The sequence below is a fragment of the Narcine bancroftii genome, chromosome 1 (genome assembly GCF_036971445.1).
Source record: "Narcine bancroftii isolate sNarBan1 chromosome 1, sNarBan1.hap1, whole genome shotgun sequence".
Classification (NCBI taxonomy): Eukaryota; Metazoa; Chordata; class Chondrichthyes; order Torpediniformes; family Narcinidae; genus Narcine; species Narcine bancroftii.
The window spans coordinates 125,273,744-125,288,673 of record NC_091469.1 but is presented as its reverse complement, the minus strand read 5'-3'; the positions used below and the strand labels follow the sequence as shown (position 1 = coordinate 125,288,673).

Sequence of the window (14,930 nt, the reverse complement as noted above, 5' to 3'; positions counted from 1 at the left end):
AGACTTCCTTCTGACAACCTGCAGCTCACCAAGGAAGAATTCAGGAAGATAGAGGAGGTGGGAATTGTTCGGAGCTCAGACAACCCATGGGCCTCTCCTCTACACATGGTGCCAAAGTCTTCTAAGAGATAGAGACCTCGTAGGGACTACTGCCAGCTCAACAACGGCATGACAGCTGACCAGTATCCTTTCCCCACATCCAGGACTTCACCGCCAATCTACATGGAGCGATTATCTTCTCAAAAATTGATCTTGTCCGGGGGTACCACCAGATGTCCGTGCAACCCAGAAAATTTACAACGACAGCCCTCATGACTTTGTTCGGCCTTTTCAAGTTCCTCCCTGTACCATTCAGTCTCAAAAACGCAGTTCAGACTTTCCAGAGACTCCTGGACTTGGTGGAGGGTGGCCTAGATTTCGTTTTTATCTACCTAGACAACATCTTCATCTCCAGTCTTTCACTACGGGAGCAGCTAACACACCTGGAGCTGCTCTGCCAGCGGTTGAGTGACTACGCATAGCCATCAACCCAGCGAAATGTCAGTTCAGCCTGACAGCCATCGATTTCTTTGGACACCGCATCAATCGACACGGGACAGTCCTTCTTCTGTCAAAGGTTGAGGTCATTTGTATGTTTTCCAACTCAACTATGGTCAAAGGTTTGCAGGATTTCGTTGGGATGGTCAACTTCTACCATCGGTTCCTGCCGTTAGCTGCCAGAACCATGTGACCTCTCTTCAAGCTGCTCTCCGGTCAGATCAAAGAACTCAGTTGGGACGCAGAGTCTTTGACAGCTTTCGACCAAGCCAAAGATGCACTGGCTAACTCCACCCTTCTAGTGGATCCATGCATTGATGTGCCAACCCCCTTCACAGTTGATGCATCCAATTCAGCCATTGGTGGCGTCCTGGAGCAGCTGATTGATGGACCTTGGAAACTGCTCACTTTCTTCAGCAGATACCTGTGGACACCCCTCCCCCCCGCACCAGAGCAGAAGTATAGTGCGTTTGACAAAGAGTTGCTAGCCCCCTATCTCACTGTACGCCATTTCTGCTATTTCCTCTAAACACAAAATTTCACGGACTTCATCAATCATAAGCCCCTCACTTTTGGCTTCACCAAGAAGTCGGACCCATAGTCAACAAGGGAGCAGCGTCACCTCTCTTGTATCTCAGAGTACTCAACGGCTATCAAGCACATTTATGTCAAGAACAACCTCGTGGCTGATGCTCTGTCCTGTACATCCATCCTGTCTGTGCATTCCCTGTCCCTCAGAATCGACTATACAATGTTTGTACCAGCCCAGTGGCAGGATGGCGAGATACCAGCCTAGTGCACTGCAGACTCAGGGCTACACCTGGAAGACGTGAATTTCAGGCCATCCAAAGCCACACTTCTCTTTGACATGTCCACCGGCCGACCTAGGCCCATCATTCCCGTCGCATAGAGGCATCGTGTCTTCGACACACCTCATGGGTTGGCCCACCCATCCATCCAGTTGACAACTCAACTGGTTGCCGACAGATTCATGTGGTATGGCCTGCGTAAGCTAGTCGGCCACTGGGCCAGAACTTGTCTGAACTGTCAGACTTCCAAGGTGCAGGGGCATGTGAATGCTCCTTTTCACTCCTTCCCGCCAACACACAGATGATTTGAGCACATTCACATGCAGCTGCTGGTTTCCAGGGGTGCCACCTACCTGTGCACGATGGTGGACAGGTTCACTAGATGGCCAGAAGTTGTCCTGCTCTCTGACACTTACACAACATTCTGCGCCAGGGCCCTCATCGCCAACTAGTTAGTCTGTTTCGGCCTTCCTTCCAATATCACATCAGACAGGGGACACAATTCATGTCCGTCCTATGACCAGCACTGGCACAGCTCCTAGGGACGCAGTTGCATCACACCACGGCCTACCAGCTCAGTGCCGAAGGAGGATTTGGCCACATCCTCCACTGAGCTTATCTATGGGGCCTGGCTGGCAGTCCTGGGAGAATTTGTGCCAGCGGCTCATGGCCAGGAGGAAAGACCTATGGCACTGCTAACACGACTTCATGAGAAGGTGGGTACCTTGACCTCCATACCAACCTCACGCCATGATCTAGCTTCATCCTACATTCTGAAGGATCTTGAAGACTGCGAATATGTCTTCATAAGGAGAGGTGCGCACCAGACGCCCCTTCAACGCACATATGAGGGTCCATACAAGGTGTTATGACACAACGGGACTATGTGCCTTTTGGACATTAGGGGTAGGCAGGAAATGTTCATGGTCGACTGCCTCAAACTGGCACACCTTGACCTTGACCAATCAGTAACTGTTCCAGCCTGTGGCAGAGAGGTCGGCCTCCCAAGTGTATGATCTGCTTATGAACTGTGGACTCGGCACCTCCGAACACTGGCTCGGGGGGGGGGGTCTTGTAGTGAGCTGCACTGATCCACAAGTGAACCGGGTCACTGAAATGCAGGGCTGATATCACAATGGTCCGGTGGGGGTGGCCAAAAAGGATCATGGGAGTGGTGCTGATAAGGAAGGTCTGGGAGGGTTCCAGTAAAGTCATTTGGTTGGTTGGTTCCGTTCACTCACAGCTTTTGTGTGGTTTTTCTTTCATTCGGTGCACAGCACAATGACCACAGTAGAAAGTTCTATGAGACACTCACACATGCCTGATGGTAGCTGATTACAGTTTGGGACTGATGAAATATTTTAACCAAATTTGAAATGTACAGATACTTGCCAATGGAATTGGACATACATCGGAAGACTCCTAAACTGAAAAGTTTTAAAGTAGCTAGGCCTATATTAAAAACTCTGGCAAACCGTTAACTGAAATTTATAATTGATTACCTCTCAATTAAAAGCTATTTTGCATTTTCAGGTACGGAATAATTCATGCAGGTGGCATTGGAAAGTATCTTAGTGACTGGATCATGGATGGGGAACCTGATTATGACCTGATAGAACTTGATCCCAATCGATTTGGAAAATGGACAACGATCAAATATGCAGAAAATAAAGCAAGAGAATCTTATGGATTCAACAACATTGGTAAGAGACATTGGATACATCTATAGAATCAAATTTACCTTTGACCATTTCTGATTCAACGATCCAAGATCATTTAAATCGACAATGCTTATTGTTGCACGTTTTGAGATATGTCTAAACACTTAGTGTACTATCCATGGAAGTAGTAAAATGTAGTTATGTCTGCATATTATGTTTAATTAAAAAATTCACAGCCACCACAGTAAGCAAACAACACATAAAAAGATTAATTAAGACAATGGCAATATTTTAACTTAAACAGGCAAATCAATACATTGACAGTGGCCCAGTAAAAGTAGCCCCCGCAGTCAATACATTTAGTCAATAGTGTAAATGTTAGAGAGGAATAAATGTGAAATGGTTACTTAAGTTACATCTGCTTTGGTCACATTTCCTAATTAAAATAGAAGTGTAAAGATTGAGTCTGAAAAGCCCAACTGAATGCAGATTTTCACTCTGCACCATTATTTAAATGGGCTCTTGAGTACTGTATATGCAAAAGTAGGTTCCTTATTAATCTTATTAGGTTAGGCTTGGCTCATTTGTTAAATTTGATACCAGTATGTTCTCATCTTGATACTGAGGTTTTTAACCTTTGAATGACCAATAAACACTTGTCTACCTGAGTCTGGGGGAAAAACATCTTAAATCCATATTCATAGGCTCCTATTAAAAATTGCATTTGTGAGGACGCAATGAGGATGAGATTAGCTTCATTTTTACAGTCTTCAGTGACTGTCTAGCCTTAGGTGTAGGATAGTCATTTGGGGGATGTTGTCAATTTTGGATGTAGAATTCCAAATAATATTTCCTCATCTGAAATAAAATTATTTTAATATAAGATTTTACTTAAATTCCTATCAATGATACAAATCTTAAGGAAGATTGATGTTACCCCCTTTAAAAGATTCAAATATGTGTGGATTTGTTGTGAGATAATTTGGAAGATTTTGTAGATTTATTTGGTGGAAAAAAAAATTATGACAGGGCATGTTTGCATCATGGTAATGCTATTGGACTAATAATCTTTCTGGACCCTGATCCAGAGCCCACATCTATCCCACGACAACAAATGGAAGATTTAAATTCAATTAATATGAAATAAGAGTGCAATCAAATTGTTGTAAAATAATATTCACTGTATTTTTCGGCATATAAGTCAATCAGCAGATAAGTCGAGTCCCCTTTTTCAGCCACATTTTAATGATTTTATCATATATCGGGCGTATAAGTCAAGCCCCCCAAAATTGCGATATCTGAACTGTTAGGCATTGGTTGAAGGTGGTTGTTATTACAGAGGCTTCAGCAAAATGACAAAAGTATGAGGTGAGTTTTAAGTTAAAAGTGATAGAAATGGCCAAGAAAACCAACACTTGAGCTGCTGCGAGAAAATTGATGTATGTGAGAAGTTGGTTAGAGATTGGAGGAAAAAAGAAGAGACTTTAAGAAAAAAACAAAAATGGCAATGCTCGATAAGAAGAGGAATCACCTGTTGGACAGAGTTGGAAAATCACGTGGCAGAATGTGTACATGAACAGAATCAAGGTTGCTACACAGTCACGTGAAATAAAAGCATTTACACTGAAGTGGGCAAAGTTGCACTCAGAACACAGATTTTGAGGCTATATTAGGCTGGTGCAACCGTTTCATGAACCTGGTATTATGACAAAAAACAAAAATTGCTCAGAAACCACCAAAAGATCTTGATCATAAAACACAGGATTCTGTTGACACCGTGGTTAAGTGAAAAAACACACAAATGATGAAGGGCTCAAGCCCGAAACATTGGTGATGTATCTTCACCTTTGCTTCACTGTTTGACCTACTGACTTTCTGCAGCATTTGTGTGGTTTTTTAAAATCATAAAGTTGTTAATTTTAATCAGTTTATTATACTTAACTGGCAGAAATTGGAAACATGGACGAACCCCCCCATGAAATTCGACATGAGGCAATAGAACAGTGGAATGGAAAGGTGTAAAAACTGTGCAAACTATAACTACAGGCCATGAAAGGACTAGGTTTTCAGTGGTATTATTGCGCATGGCTGATGGGACGAAGTTAAGACCCAAGATAGTCTTCCAGTGCAAACTTAAACCTAAAATAAAATTCCCTGCAGGTATTTTTGTACATTTTCATGAAAAGGATGGATGGTTGGAAATGGTGCAAAAATATGGATAGACAATGTGTGGAACAGGCGGCCAGGTGGTTTGGACAAGGAACGGAGTTTGCTGGTTTGGGATATTTTTCATAGCCACTTAACTGAGAACACTAAAAGTAGATTCGCACTAAAAATACTTACATGGCGGTTATCCCAGGTGGCCTGACATCCCTATTGGAACTTCTCGATATCTGCTTTGATCAAGCCATTCGAAGACCATGTACGTGAAGAATGGAATACATGGATGATGAGTGCAGAAAAATCGTTCACAAAGGGCAGGTCAATGCGTGTTGCATCGCTTGATGTGCTGTGTGATTGTGTGCTCAATTCATGGGGCAAAGTGAAAGAAGAGACTGCGATAAAATCATTTAAAAATTGCGGTGTCTCTTGTGCAATTAATGGTATGGAAGATGATTTATTGTGGGACACTGACGACGATGCTGAAGCCGCCTCATCAGATACAGACGGGGACCCGTATGATGACTGCTGAAACAGTGAGAGTATGGATGTGCTTGCTGCCATCTTTGCCTCAGACAATGAGTGCGAGAGTGATTTTTGAAGGGTTCTAAATGTTTTTTTTTCCAATGAAAATTTCTTGCAGCAGTTGTTTTTTTTTTAAAAATGGTTGACTTGTACGCCAAATCAGTTTTCAAGGGTTGACTTGTATGCCGAATTTGTGGCCAGTGGTTTTTATCAGTCGAATTTAAGGTCTCAAAAATATATCTGGCGTATAAGTCGACCCCCATTTTTTGAGAGATTTTTTTAAAGGGTTTCAAGACTCGACTTGTACACTGAAATATACGGTAACTAGTTCATAAATCTTTATGGAAGAAATAAGTGAGAATGAAATTGGCCAAAGCCTATTCACGTCAATAAATTACAAATCAGGTGAGTGTTGGAATGGTTTCTATTTTCCTGAATGTTCAAAATACTCAGCTTGACTCAAATCAACCTAGTAATCAACTCAACAGATTTAACAATCGCCTCTACCTCCCCTTCCCCCCCACCTCCCCCACACCCCACCCCACTGATGTAGTACGAGGGAAATAACTCCAAGCAAAACACTGCATGGCAACAATTTTCTGAATCTTTTTCAATGCATTAAGCATTTGACTCTGTGGTCACATATACTAAACTAACAGAAATATTGCGGATTCAAAATCCTTGAATTATGCACTCAACAATGAGAGCGTTACTGTTAGCATAACTGATAGCCACTAGCGACCCAAATTCAAATCCAGTGCTGTCTGAAAGGAGTCTGTATCGTCTCCCCATGTCTGCGTGGATTTCCTCTGGGTGCTCTGGTTTTCTCTCATCCTTCAAAATCATTTGTGGGTGTAAATGGCCAGCACGGGCTCGTGGGCCGAAAGGGCCAGTTAGCATGTTGTAGGCAAGTCTAAGTGACTAACAAGAGAGGAATATTACATAGAAGCTTCAGAAGACTCCTTACTGTCAATTTGCTAAAGGCTGTAATACAGATAAATCTTAATCCTGTCAGTGATATTCATAAGCAAAACTGGATTTTAGGATCAAGTTTTTAACAGAGTTCTTCATGATTTGTACTTTTATTTACAATTAATTATTAACTGGCTATTTCTGTCCTGCCAAAATCAGTAGCATTGAGAAGCATGGCCAATTAATTAGTCTTGAAATATTCAATATCACTGACTAATTGTGAATATACACAATTCTCACTGTTCTCCCCATTAAAGAATTGACTCTTTAAAGTTCCAATTTTTTCATCTCCAACCAACAGCTCTCTGATTTTCTCCAGCATTTTGTGTTTTTACTTCAACCACGATATCTCTAGATTTTCATGATTTACTTCTGATAAAGTTGCTATCATTTAACATTTTACAGTAAAAATCTTCATCTTGTTCTTTGGAGGATGCCAAACATGTAGCATTGCTCAATTCCCTTCTCATTGACTTCCATTTCCAGTCAATTTTCCATTTGTCTTGCACTATGGCATTTGATCTTAATTCTCACTTCACTCTTTCTGAATGGTAATCTTATTCACTTTTCAACACTGTTTGCATTTAATTATTAAAAGTCACCATTAAAGACTATAGAAATCCAAAGTTTATTCCCCCAATCATCATCAATGCATTTAGTTTGGTCAATAATACGAATATTTGTAGGGTCTAGCTGTGCACCATTACTTGTGAATGCCTTCTTGTTATACATGAATTGTAACATGATGCTTCTCTAATAAATTAATTTCATGGTTCCTTTTATCATTGTAATAATACATTAAAAATGTAACATACATAATATAATTTAACTTTTGTTAAAAAGATGCCATGTACCCAGGTCCCCTAACAATAGGAGAAAGAGAAGCAGAAGGATTTGTCTCTAGCCCTCCCGCAGCCTCTGCAGCTGCACAGACTCAGTGGCAACCCAAGCTCCAGATCAAAACTGCCGACATGATCAGGAGCCAGTCTTCAGGAGCCCGCAGCCCACGTGAGACCACCGGCCATAAATTGCCCGCAACCTGTGTGGGTCCTTCAGCTGCTGAGCTCCTCCCTGGTCTGCTGCCATGGTCACTGTCCTGTATGGTCATCTCCTCTGCTTCTCCAACTCAACAGTGGGTGCTCTCCCCGTTTTGGTAACCTGCAGTGATCACTGCAGACTATCCAACCCCTCGTGGCCGCTGCCGAGCACAGGCACCGGCATCTTGATCACAGACCTTGCGATTGTAGGATTTTACTTAAACACTGTCAGCTCCTTTAACAGGCCTTTTAAAACCTGATGGAACCATTAGCATTAGGAACTAATGGTTGAACCCTTCAGGGCAGTGCTATGTCTCCACTTTAGGCTCTCCCAGGAATGCTGCAGCAGTAGCACTGCCATTACAGCAGCTCTGGCAGCACTGCCATTACAGCACCTCTGGCAGCACTGCCATTACAGCACCTCTGGCAGCACTGCCATTACAGCACCTCTGGCAGCACTGCCATTACAGCAGCTCTGGCAGCACTGCCATTACAGCACCTCTGGCAGCACTGCCATTACAGCAGCTCTGGCAGCACTGCCATTACAGCACCTCTGGCAGCACTGCCATTACAGCAGCTCTGGCAGCACTGCCATTACAGCAGCTCTGGCAGCACTGCCATTACAGCAGCTCTGGCAGCACTGCCATTACAGCAGCTCTGGCAGCACTGCCATTACAGCACCTCTGGCAGCACTGCCATTACAGCAGCTCTGGCAGCACTGCCATTACAGCACCTCTGGCAGCACTGCCATTACAGCAGCTCTGGCAGCACTGCCATTACAGCAGCTCTGGCAGCACTGCCATTACAGCACCTCTGGCAGCACTGCCATTACAGCATCTCTGGCAGCACTGCCATTACAGCAGCTCTGGCAGCACTGCCATTACAGCACCTCTGGCAGCACTGCCATTACAGCAGCTCTGGCAGCACTGCCATTACAGCACCTCTGGCAGCACTGCCATTACAGCAGCTCTGGCAGCACTGCCATTACAGCAGCTCTGGCAGCACTGCCATTACAGCAGCTCTGGCAGCACTGCCATTACAGCACCTCTGGCAGCACTACCATTACAGCAGCTCTGGCAGCACTGCCATTACAGCAGCTCTGGCAGCACTGCCATTACAGCACCTCTGGCAGCACTGCCATTACAGCAGCTCTGGCAGCACTGCCATTACAGCAGCTCTGGCAGCACTGCCATTACAGCACCTCTGGCAGCACTGCCATTACAGCAGCTCTGGCAGCACTGCCATTACAGCAGCTCTGGCAGCACTGCCATTACAGCAGCTCTGGCAGCACTGCCATTACAGCACCTCTGGCAGCACTGCCATTACAGCAGCTCTGGCAGCACTGCCATTACAGCAGCTCTGGCAGCACTGCCATTACAGCTCCTCTGGCAGCACTGCCATTACAGCAGCTCTGGCAGCACTGCCATTTTTTTTGAACAGTGCATGACGAAGTAAGTCAAATAATTATAATTGGTTTCTTTTGCCTACTTATTCACAATTAGTTTGTAAATGGGTAAATTGATAGACTTGATCTTGTGCTCTTTACTTCTGTTTATAAAGCCATTAATTCGGCATACTATGTTAATCACATTCTCATTCTGCCCTGACACATTCACTGTATATGCATATTTAATCTTGGTCTCTGTTTGCTTGTGCTCTTTGATTCTCTAACCAATTACCTATTTATGCATTTCCTATATTAAATGGTGAAATGAAGTCAATGAACTGGTATATGAGGTGTCGTTCTCCAGGTGGGTCCAGATGGAGAGGTGAGACAAAGTTATAGTATTGTCAGTGAAGTGGTTTTAGTTGAAATGGGTCCAGTGTCGCTGGGACGTGGCTTTGAATCAACATCAGATTTTATTGTCATGAACAAGTCATGAAATTTGTTGCTTTGCGGCACCATCACAGGTGCAAATATTTCTATAAATTGTTTTCTTTTAAATAATTAGTTCAAGAGAAGAGAAAGTGAGATAGTGTCTGTGGTTCATTGTCCATTCAGAAATATATTAGCAAAGAGGAAGAGCTGTTTTTTTTTAACCACTGGATGTTCATCTTCAGGCTCCAATACTTCCTTCCTGATGGTCGCAGTGTGAAAAGGTCATGGCCTGGGCAGCGAGGATGGTAGCTTGAGAATAGAGGCTGCTTTTTTGAGACACCACCTCTTGTAGATAGTATCAGTGGAGTGAAGACTGATGCCCATGATGGCGCTGGCCAAGTTCACAACTCTCTGTAGTCTTTTCCTGTCCTGTGCATTGGCACCTCCATACTAGACAGTGATGTAACCAGTCAGAAAGCTTTACACAGTACACCAGTAGAAATTTGCGAGAGTCTTTGGTGAAATACCAAATCTCAAATCTTCACGGAGTACAACCTCTGGCAAGCCTTCTTCATGAGTGCATCGACATGGATGCCCCAGGATACATCTTCAGAGATGGTTGGATGTTTTTTACATAGAACATGCATTTTTTTTCCGTTCTGAAGTGTTTTCCTACCATCCACGAGTGGTCGTTAACACAGGAAGAACCAAAACTCCAAATATCTGTATCACACCACAAGTTTAGACAGAATACCTGGTGCAGCATTTACATCTTATTCATTAGTCCATTGTTCGCAGATTCCCTGCAGTTCAGTTTAGTCTGCAGGTGATCCGTGAAAATGTCTAAGGGTCGTGGAGGTAAAATTTCGGAATGGGAATTCCTGTTACGATCTTTTTACACAGATGGAAAATTGGGAATAATTTCCTGGAACACAGCGGCTGTGTTAAAAAACATTGTTGTCAACCAGGAATTTGAAATTATCAACCCTTTCCACTGCTGACCCCATGACGAGGAATGGTACATGTTCTCCTGATTTTCCCCTCGTGAAATCCACTATCAATTCCTTAGTTTTGCTAACATTGAGTGCAAGGTTGTTGTTGTGGCACCACTCCACTAGTTGATCTATCTCACTCCTGTACACTTCCTCGTTGCCATCCACTATTCTGCCAACGACCGTGGTGTCAACAGCAAGTTGTAGATGAAAATGCTGGAGGAACACGACTAGTCTTTTCAACACCCATAGGAGACAAAGATATATTGCTGACATATTGGGCCTGAGCCCTTCAAGGAATAAGTAGAATAAGCCAGAAGCAGGAAAACTCAGAAAGTCTCAGAATTCACACAATGCTGGGTGGGGGGTGGGGGGAGGAATTAAACCAACAAAAGGTTTTAATTGGATATGATGAGGGACAAGGTAAGAATTTATCATGTTTGTGCGAAAGGAGATGGAAGGGAAAATCAGAACTGGGGAAGGCCACAGAAGAAAATATGAGGGGGTGGGGTGGTGGTTTTAACGAAAGCCAGAGAAGTCAATATTAATGCCATCTGGTTGGAGGATTCCCAGTCAGAAGATATGTTTCTCCAATTTGCAGGTGGTCTCAGTTTGGCAGTGCTTAAGACCATGGACAGACATATCAGTAAGGGAATGGGATGGGGAATTGAAATGTGTGGCCACTGGAAGATCCATGATATTGCAGCGGACAGAGTCAAAGTGTTCAACAAAGCAACCTCCCAGTCTGTATCCATTCTCTCCAATGTAGAAGAGACCACAACAAGAGCACTGAATGCAGTAGTTGATCCTTGCAGATTCACAAGTGAAATGTTCCTTCACTTGGAAGAACTGTTTGTGGCCTTGAATGGTGGTGAGGAAGGAGGTGTGGGTGCAAGTAGAGCATCTCCTGCGGTAACAGGGGTAGGTCCTAAAGGGACAATTGGTGGCGAGGGAGGAGCAGCAAGGGAGTCACTGAGGGAGCGGTCTCTGCTAAAGGCAGAGAGGGGAGGAGAGGGGAATATGTGTTTAGTGGTGGCAGAAATGGCAGAGGAAGATGTGTTGGATATGGAGGCTGGTGGGATGGTAGGTGAGAACAAGAGGAATCCTGTCCTTGTTGCTTGCAGGGGCGAAGGGGCCCAGGGCCAATGCACAAGTAATGGAGGATATGCAGGTGAGCACCGAGTTGATGGTGGTAGAGGGAAAGCCATGTTGTTTGAAGAAGGAGAAAATCTCTGATGATCTGGCATGGATGTCCTCATTCTGGGTGCAGATGCAATGGAGACAGTGTAATTGAGAGAATGGAATGGAATTCTTACTGGGGATAGGTGAGAAGAGGTGTAGTCGAGGTAGCTGTGGGAGTTGGTGGATTTGTAGAAGATGTCTGTCGGGAGTTTGTCTCTTGAGATGGAGGCAGAGAGATCGAGGAAAGGGAAACTGTTGCTAGAGATTGACCAAGTTCCTAGCCACACAGTCATGGTTGAGAAGTGGGCTAAGCACACTTCCATGAGATGTGCTGTGTTGATTGTCAGTGAGGAAGGGACATTTCTGATTCGTACTGACTGGTCTTCTGATGAGGAAGTCAAGGGTTCAGTTGCATAGGAAGTTATAGAGACCCAGGTTTTAGAGTTTTTTGACCAGTACTGTAGATATGATGGTGTTGAAAGCTAAGCTGTAGTCAATGAAGAGTAGCCTGATTTTCGTGTTCCTGTTATCTAGGTGATCCAGAGCGAGTGAGAACATATCTGCTGTGGAGTGATTGTGGTGTCAGGTAAATTATAATGGGTCCAGATCTTTACCTAGGTATGAGTTCATTCTGGCCATGACCAACCTCTTAAAGCATTTCATAATTGGAGTATAGGAACAGAGACGCCCTTCTGCAGTTATACAGGGCCCTGGTGAGACCCCACCTGGAGTATTGCGTCCAGTTCTGGTCTCCAAACTTGAGGAAGGACATACTAGCTATAGAGGGTGTGCAGCGCAGATTTACAAGGTTAGTTCCAGGGATGGCAGGGTTGTCATATGCAGCAAGGCTAGAAAAACTGGACTTGTATCCATTGGAGTTTAGAAGGATGAGGGGGGACATGATTGAGGTATACAAAATCATCAGGGGGATAGACAAGGTGAAGTCTGATTACTTGTTCCCAATGATGGGGGAGACGAGGACTAGAGGGCATAGTTTAAGAATACAGGGTAGGCCCTTTAGGACGGAGATGAGAAAGCATTTTTTTTACCCAGAGAAGTGTGAATCTGTGGAATGCTCTGCCACAGAGGGTGGTAGAGGCGGATTCGCTGACTATGTTCAAAAGAGAGTTAGATAAGACTCTTGTGGGTAACGGAGTTAAGGGTTATGGGGATAAGGCTGGAAAGGGGTATTGATGGTAATGATCAGCCATGATCTAAAATGGCGGTGCTGGCCCGACGGGCCAAATGGCCTACTCCAGCTCCTATTGTCTATTGTCTATTGCTATCACTAGGTGATGGTCATTGAAGCAACTCCCTCTACTTGGGCACTGGGATGATTGATGCCCTTTTGAAGTAGATGGGAACCTCTGAATGAGGCAATGGGTGATTGAAAATCTCCACGAACACTCCAGCTAGTTGGTTGGCACAGATTTTCAGTATCCTACCACGTATGCCATCATGGCCTGACGCCTTGAAATGTGTTCAGATGTTGGCCTTAGAGACAGATATCACAGGGTTGTCAGCTGTTGAATTCTTCTTTTCAAAATGAGCATAATAGGTGTTCAGCTCATCAGGTAGTGAGGTATCACAACTATTTATGGTGCTCGCCTTGCCTCGTAGGATATAATAGCCTGCAATCCCTGCCATAGCTGGTGAATATCTGTCTTTTGCTTTCCCTGGAATTTCCTCTTAACTGCTGAAGTAACCTTCTGTAGGTAGTACTTGCACTTCCTGTAGAGATCTGGATCACTACTGACCTTGCCCTCAGCAGGTTGGAAATTTTTTTGATATGTTTCATCACCAGACACTCGAAGTATTTCATAATAGTGGAGGTCAATGCCACTGGGCAGTAGTTGTGGAGGCCTGTTACTGTCGCTCTCTTTGGTAGCAGGGTGATGGTGTATCAATAACAAGATCAATGATAATGTATTAGCAAATTAGCTTATATATATCCTTTTCCCTTGCTTAGTTGGATATCCCAAAGAGGAGAGATTTGAAGGACGGCCAACAGAAAGAGTAAGTGGAATTTATGAAGCATTGAAAGACAAAGCTTCGATGGGTTTCCATGCTGGCTGGGAGCAGCCACATTGGTTCTACAAAACTGGAGATGACCCTGGATATAGGTATGTGGGAGCATGGTGATTGAATGTCAGTGGCAGTATCTGTCAATTGTATGGGTGGAAATCTTAATGTTTTCCTTCCATGTATGTTTTTCTCATTGAGATAGAGAAGCCTGGTGTAAACTATCAAGCTCTTAATCATGTCTTAGCATCTCAACGTCATGAATTGTTAATGAGATATAGAGTTTTAATATAGCATGCTACAACCACTGAAAATTGTCAGAAATATATTACAGCCATTTACACAATTCTGCTTAAAGTTGTCTGAAAGAAAATGTATGATCTGGAAACCAAAGGAGAATTCAAACAACAAATTGATTTAAATATAAAGTTGTATTGTTTTTTTCTAATTCCATGAGCTGAAAGAAGTAATTAATTCTGCAATTCTATTACCTAAATAGGGAGAACAATCTACTTCATATTGCCAAAAGATCAGCTGGATAAATATGCCTCTGTAGTTGTGTTAGGACGATATTGCCAGCCTCATGAGTAACAGGCTAGATGGCTGACTCCTGTTTCTATTTCTTGTACTGTACCATTGACCTCAGAGAATTTACCTACATTTTTATGAGCCTCCTCTTAGAAGTCCTCTTGGTGGGTGACATGAAATTCTGTTGCAGAAAAATGATAAAATGACTGTAAATGACACCTGTGATGTCTCTCCATCATTATCAGGTCTTCCTTTCTAATGGGATCTTTCCACATAATAGCAGGAAATGAATCTCCTGCCTTTATCTCCTTTATCACCAGACAGGGAGTCAAACATTCATTCTTTTCAAACAAGGGCAGCATTTCATTTGTACTTCATCAATTTTGATGCATAACATCCATTGCTTACATTGTGGTCTCAATAATCAAACAGAAATGGAGGAAGTATTCAGAAGGACATACAGCAGAAAGAGAGGGCGGGGAAGGGAGATGGAGAGGAAGAGACAGTGTATGCATTTCAGTTATATACTTTTTATCAGATTATTCATCTGAAACCAAGACTGTTTCTTTCTCTGCTTTTACTGTTTCAACTGCTGAATGTTTCTAGTATCTTTCCATGTTGTCTCTCCTATATATCGGTGACACCTAATGAAGCCTACATAACCTTTTCTTTTAGACATTCAGCAG

The 14,930-nt window shown here is 43.5% G+C and overlaps 1 protein-coding gene across 4 annotated transcripts in view; it reads left to right on the top strand.

Annotated features, from left to right (window-relative positions):
- The window catches only part of dmgdh (dimethylglycine dehydrogenase), a 158,273-nt gene that overhangs the window by 57,336 nt on the left and 86,007 nt on the right, over nucleotides 1-14,930 (top strand). For all 4 annotated transcript variants that reach the window (XM_069938244.1, XM_069938255.1, XM_069938264.1 and 1 more), the window contains exons 8-9: nucleotides 2,880-3,049; nucleotides 13,664-13,817. In XM_069938244.1, the coding sequence (XP_069794345.1) occupies nucleotides 2,880-3,049; nucleotides 13,664-13,817 (324 nt within the window). The remainder of the gene's footprint in view (nucleotides 1-2,879; nucleotides 3,050-13,663; nucleotides 13,818-14,930) is intronic.